General features: G+C 43.6%; 1 protein-coding gene across 2 annotated transcripts in view; it reads right to left on the bottom strand.

The window, feature by feature from the left end:
• Positions 1–6,573, bottom strand: part of pde5ab (phosphodiesterase 5A, cGMP-specific, b) — a 60,010-nt gene that overhangs the window by 49,044 nt on the left and 4,393 nt on the right. For both annotated transcript variants that reach the window (XM_023423815.2, XM_023423816.2), the window contains exon 3: positions 4,649–4,822. In XM_023423815.2, coding sequence (XP_023279583.1) covers positions 4,649–4,822 — 174 coding nt within the window. The remainder of the gene's footprint in view (positions 1–4,648; positions 4,823–6,573) is intronic.

Genomic DNA, 6,573 nt, shown 5'->3' with positions numbered 1-6,573 from the left:
GGAGGTTTCTCCCTGTTAAAGGGAGTTTTTCCTCCCCCCTGTGAACTGTTGGTCTCTCTCTATAATAAGGTGAGGTCGACATCACCCTGTAAAGTGCCCTGAGATAATGTATATATTGATTTGGCGCTATAAAAAAGAAACTGAATTAAACTGAATTGAATTGAAAACCTGAACTGAAATGATATTATATCATTATATAGACACGTTTGTTGGATATTGACCATGGTATTGATTACTATGTTTACTTTGCAGCATACAATAATAGAATATCAACTACTTCATAGACTTTTAGGAGAGGGAAAAGATCATCATCATTATTATTATTATTGTTGTATACGCAGCTTACTTCCCTTTTCAATAAGTCAGGAACCGATTGCCAGGTGTTGTTAACATCAGCTCTAAAACGATTGGTAAAACACAACGATCCCTAGCACAGCCTAATACTGAACAAGTCCTGCACAGGTAATAAGACCACCCAAACATCCCAGCTAGCAAACTGTGTCGGCCCAAACATGGTCCAGAACCTCGGCCGGCTTGATCAGCCGTGAGGTACGGCCGCAGTCTGGACTGACCATTCTGGCAAAGACTCAGCCAAGTCTGGGATGAGATATGCAGATGAAGTACAGTCCGACTGGTGGCCCCGAGTTCAACAGCCCACAACTACAACTGACATTCACCACAAGTGCCGGACTTGGTTCATTACGGGTTCTTGCCGTGGGTCAGAATCGCTTATTCAGTTAATTTCCCGCCACTTTCCCCACGCCAAGCCTTCGCTGAGATGCAAGATCGTATCAGTTTACGTGTACACATCCATAAACCTGAACTGTGAGTGAAGTGATGTTGGAAGTTCATAAGCTGCAGCGATGACGTTAAAATCCAGAACTACAAGTAAAAGTCAAACAGCAGCTGTGTATTCAAATCACACAACAATCATAAATATATAGTGGAGGACAAAGTGGTGGTGGAGGACAGAGCGGTGGAGGACAGAGCGGTGGAGGACAGAGCGGTGGAGGACAGAGTGGTGGAGGACAGAGAGGTGGAGGACAGAGCGGTGGAGGACAGAGCGGTGGAGGACAGAGCGGTAGAGGACAAAGTGGTAGTGGAGGACAGAGCGGTGGAGGACAGAGTGGTGGAGGACAGAGAGGTGGAGGACAGAGTGGTGGAGGACAGAGAGGTGGAGGACAGAGCAGTGGAGGACAGAGCATTGGAGGACAGAGTGGTGGAGGACAGAGTGGTGGAGGACAGAGAGGTGGAGGACAGAGCAGTGGAGGACAGAGCATTGGAGGACAGAGCATTGGAGGACAGAGTGGTGGAGGACAGAGTGGTGGAGTACAGAGCGGTGGAGGACAGAGTGGTGGAGTACAGAGTGGTGGAGGACAGAGTTGTGGAAGTGGACAGAGCGGTGGAGGAGGACAGAGTGGAGGAGGACAGAGCGGTGGAGGACAGAGTGGAGGACAGAGTGGAGGACAGAGCAGTGGTGGAGGACATAGCAGTGGAGGACAGAGTGGTGGAGGACAGAGCAGTGGATGACAGAGCGATGGAGGACAGAGTGGTGGAGGACAGAGTGGAGGACAGAGTGGTGGAGGACAGAGTGGAGGACAGAGTGGAGGACAGAGCGGTGGTGGAGGACATAGCAGTGGAGGACAGAGCGGTGGTGGAGGACAGAGTGGAGGACAGAGCGGTGGAGGACAGAGTGGTGGAGGACAGAGCGGTGGAAGACAGTGGTGGAGGAACGAGTGGAGGACAGAGCAGTGGAAGACAGAGCAGTGGAGGACAGAGTGGTGGAGGAACGAGTGGAGGACAGAGCAGTGGAAGACAGAGTGGTGGAGGAAAGAGTGGAGGACAGAGCGGTGGAGGACAGAGTGGAGGACAGAGTGGAGGACAGAGTGGAGGACAGAGTGGAGGACAGAGCGGTGGAGGACAGAGTGGAGGACAGAGTGGAGGACAGAGCGGTGGAGGACAGAGCGGTGGAGGACAGAGTGGAGGACAGAGTGGAGGACAGAGTGGAGGACAGAGCGGTGGAGGACAGAGTGGAGGACAGAGTGAAATGGAAACAGAGCTTGTATTTGTGATGCAGCAGTCAGACACAGGTGAGGCCTGGCTGAGCCTCAGTGGCTCACACTGATGTAAACAAGCAGCTGGGGGCGTGTCCGTCACTGTGCTGCTGAAATCAATGTAATCCTGAGCAGACCAATGGGGAGTTAAAGATCCAATCAGAGAGCTGGGGAGTCCCTCAGATGACGTAGATTGACTTCCTGGAAGCTGTATCAGGTTCTGCAGCGCGCACACACACACATATATACTGTATATATATATATATATATATATATATATATATATATATATAGCATGCAGCATACACACTCAGATAATTGTGCATTAACTGAGTCAATTAGTGCACATCATGATACACACACACACACACACTAATATTGATTTTGTTTTACATTTTTATGTGCATTTTAATTCTGTTTGTGTGCTACACACATATGTGCAAAAAAACATAATTGCACACACACACACACACACACACACACACACACACCTTTTACGCATATTCATACATTTATAGGCATTAATTACACACACTTATGCACACATACACATGCGCTCACACACTCAAAAACACACTTGAATCCTCAAGTGCACTCACTTGTAAAGTGATCACACACACACACACACCACACACACACACACACATACACACACAAAAACACAAAGCAAGCTTGGACACAGGTGGAACACTGTTGTTCTCTACCCCACCCCCTCTATCCATCCCTCTCTCTCCCTCTCTCCCTCTCTCTCCCTCTGTCATCATCATCATCTTGAGGTTAGCAGGCAGCCAGATGACAGAGCTATCAGAAGGAGGGAAGTGCACAGCAGGAAATCACACACAGAATAAATGACTCCAGGCGCTGATGCTGCTGCTTTGTGGAAAACAAACTGTTTCATTATCGGCCTTGAATCTTTTTTTTGAAGATATTTTTATGGAAGCAGAGAAGCACAAACGATAACCTCATCTTTTTTTTGTTTCAAACAAAGGCTGTGTTTCTGTGTAGAAGCATGTAGCTGGACCGCAAGAACTGATATTTGATATGAATCCTAGGCTACAGCCGTGCTGTCCATTAACCCACATTCAGATTGAAGGCCACATACACACTGAGAGAAATGTGACATCCAGAGCAGTGGGCATATTGTACTATGAGACACACCCAGCAACATTCAATTTAAACTTAAGACAAATTTGACATGTTAGAAACTGAAGTCCAAATTCTGATTCAAATATACAAAACACACATGACTAAATATGTAAAAAAATATTACTCATCTATTTACACTGCAGCTCTATAATCCCCCAGACATTCATCACACAATGTGACGTCCCATATAGGCCATCACAGTCTTAGGTTGTTACCATGTGCCATAAAGCAACACACTGATCAGTCCGTCTACACAACCATTAACACAAACGATGAACTTTAAACTAACTTCAGTCATCTGCCTGGTGATTATCAAGCAAACTTCAGGCTCCTGTCGGACCAGCAGTGCAATGGTTAACTCACACATCAGCACCTCACTGTGACACACTGATTAGTTTTTGTTTGGTCTGAGATGAGGATTAATGACTTAGCAGACATATGGAGGGATGACTCTGAGGAATCTAAACTCATTCATTTAGTTCATAATTTGTACAGATACATTTATACATAGATTTATTTATTACATTCTTTATCTTCTGCTGACGGCAAGATGTTCACTGTGGAACTGTAAAATAGATTTAAATAAAAATACGCAACACCCCCACACATTAAACTTAATATGTTGTAAATATAAATGTGGTTATCTGTATTACAGCAGTGTTATGACATATTATATCATGAAGTGTAGAAGTGTCAATCACATGTAAACAGGGTCGGCCCGGGGTCAGGCCTCCTCCCCCAGTCCAGAGACATGCAGGTTAGATTGACAGGACAACATCCAGGGTGGGGAGAGTTAACATTATTGAGAAACACTGTTATTTGCTTTCTTTCTGGGAATAAAAGGTTCAGATTGATATTAATCTCACTGTTTGTTAATTCAATTCACTTCGCTTTAATTTCATTTATATGTGAATTATTGAGCTTTAAAAGTACAGGTAGGTGTATGTCTAACTTAAAGGGGAGTTTTCTGTTTCAATTTAAGTGAATAAGTGTATTTCAACATATTCATCTAATTTGCAATTCGGCTTTTTACTGTGATGTAAAGATGAGCCATGTTATTGGTGACAGGTTCTAAAGTCAGATTGATCATTGATTGAAGTGGGAGAGTGGTATTATGTTGAAACCTGGTCAATACACTGAAACTGTCAGGGGTCAGAATGTCACCAGAGACTGCAGCTGGTGTGTGTGTGTGTGTGTGTGTGTGTGTGTGTGTGTGTGTGTGTGTGTGTGAGAGAGGAGCCTACTTGTCCTTCTTTGATGCCCCTCCCACCCCCTCCAGTCTGCTCTGTCAGCATGAACCATCAAATATACCCCAAAGCAAACACAAGCCTGTTTCAACACACACACACACACCAATGTACACACAGCAAAGCCACCTCATTAGAGGCTTCACCGGCATCTTCACTGTTGTACTGTTGTAAGGAGACAAGACCATGTGAAATCCCCACCTCATACGCGTTCTTGATATTGAGTGCCTGGCCCGTTGCAGCTACGTGTCCCACAATGCCCTTGTTCCACTCCAGCCGGATGCAGCTACTGGAGGATTCTTCCAATGTGGATCCCTCGGCCACATCAAACAGCCGGCTAACCAAGAACTTTCTGTTGGAGCTGTCCTCACCCACCTGGGACCACACACACACACACACACACACACACATACAAATCAGTAAAACAGACATGCAGACATGACATGTTGTATATATGATCGTGCTCTTTAAAGTACTAAAAAGGAAAAGGTACTCAGTCAAGAGAACATGTTGATTGTGCAGGTAATATTCACATAAATAAATGTGATTCCACTATAACTAGAGGACACACTACACAGACATCAGACTGTACTGGAGCCACTGTTGGGGGTTTTGATTGTGTCTATATGTAATATGAAGGTGCTGCTCATAGTGACCAATCCAGAGAGAATTATCGCTCAGCTCCCTGTTGTTTACAGCAGCTACAGGTTTTAAAGTCACATGTCATTAAAAGATCCCATACAAGAAAAATCTAGCATTATACATAAATAATAGATTCAACTACAAAATTCCAGGGAACTTTTGAGTGCCACGGGGGCTACTGCCGGGATGAGTACATGATTTATTTCCAGTGTTCAAAAGTCACCCTGATCATATTCTGCTTTTGAGAAATGTCTTGATATAAAAGACTCTGATATAAAACAATGTCACATCCCTCCATCATGTATTATGTGGGAAATATCTCATATTCTGTGTTGTTTTTTTTAATAACCCAGATAAATGTAGAAACATCAGAGCAGCTGTTTTATGTTTGTGACACCATCCAGAACTGATGGAAATCCTTGTCTGATCCACTGATCCCAAATCCATAAATACAGATTCATTCTCTTTAAATCAGTGAGGAGTCGTCATGAAGAACAAACAGGTTGAATTCATAGTTAACTATATGATCATATCCAAATACTATAGTCTATGAATAAATGTTGTTGCACTAAATCCCCTCCCATTGTGTAAAGCAACAAACTTATAGAAATGTTAAGAGCGTATATGAAAGAAAACTATATTTATGTCTGAATATAATTTATTCTGTTTGCTTTTTCTTTGTGGTGAGGAAAGGAGGATTTATCGTCCATGTGTTATAAATAAAGTTACTTTAAAAAACAAGGCTTAGTGTCAGTGAAATTAGATTCTTCTCCTATGTCCTTATCTTCTCCTTCACATCTTTGACCTCATGACGTTTTTCCATCAGGCTCGAGGAAAAGTGGTTGGAGAGGAGTTTATTTTGACCTTCTCGACTGCAGCCCTTGTTTCCTACAGCAGCAACCCACTGCACACTATCAAAGATACTTTACTGGGGCACTTGATGGAATGGGGCTATTCTTAATACCTCTACTTTTCCTAAGTCAAAGCACCGGTTGTGGAAAAGGCCTGATGGATTTAAATTCATCAGGTGGACAGAAACAACTCTAAATAAAGATTATTGCTACTCTGTGGTAGCTGGTGAATTAGCAGCTGTTTGCTAATGTGCTAGCCATTATGAGTTCATAAGCTGCCTGTGGCAAAAAATCACTTAACGCTGCCTCAGGGAGAAAAATATGAAAAACATTTTGTTTTAATCTATCCTTCTTTTATAATACTGAATTGAGCAAATAAGTTATTTTTATCCCCATTCAGGCTCCATACTACAAATACATGTTAAATACATGAAACATAAAATATGGTATACAAAGGCAGAAAACTAACCCAGACAGACAGGTACTGACATGACAGACTAACACTTACACCTGTCAGCACTGACTGTTTCATTCCCTCTAAAGAGCTGGAGCTTTTCACATCAGATATACTGTAGAGACCTACGTCTCACTTCCTCCTCCTCTGCCCACTGAGTTACACTTTGACCCCCCCCC

The sequence above is a fragment of the Seriola lalandi genome, unplaced genomic scaffold (assembly GCF_002814215.2).
Source record: "Seriola lalandi dorsalis isolate HSWRI2012SDOR001 ecotype SW California unplaced genomic scaffold, Sedor1 jcf7180002054694, whole genome shotgun sequence".
Taxonomy (NCBI): domain Eukaryota; kingdom Metazoa; phylum Chordata; class Actinopteri; order Carangiformes; family Carangidae; genus Seriola; species Seriola lalandi.
This window is presented reverse-complemented; position numbering and strand designations above follow the sequence as displayed.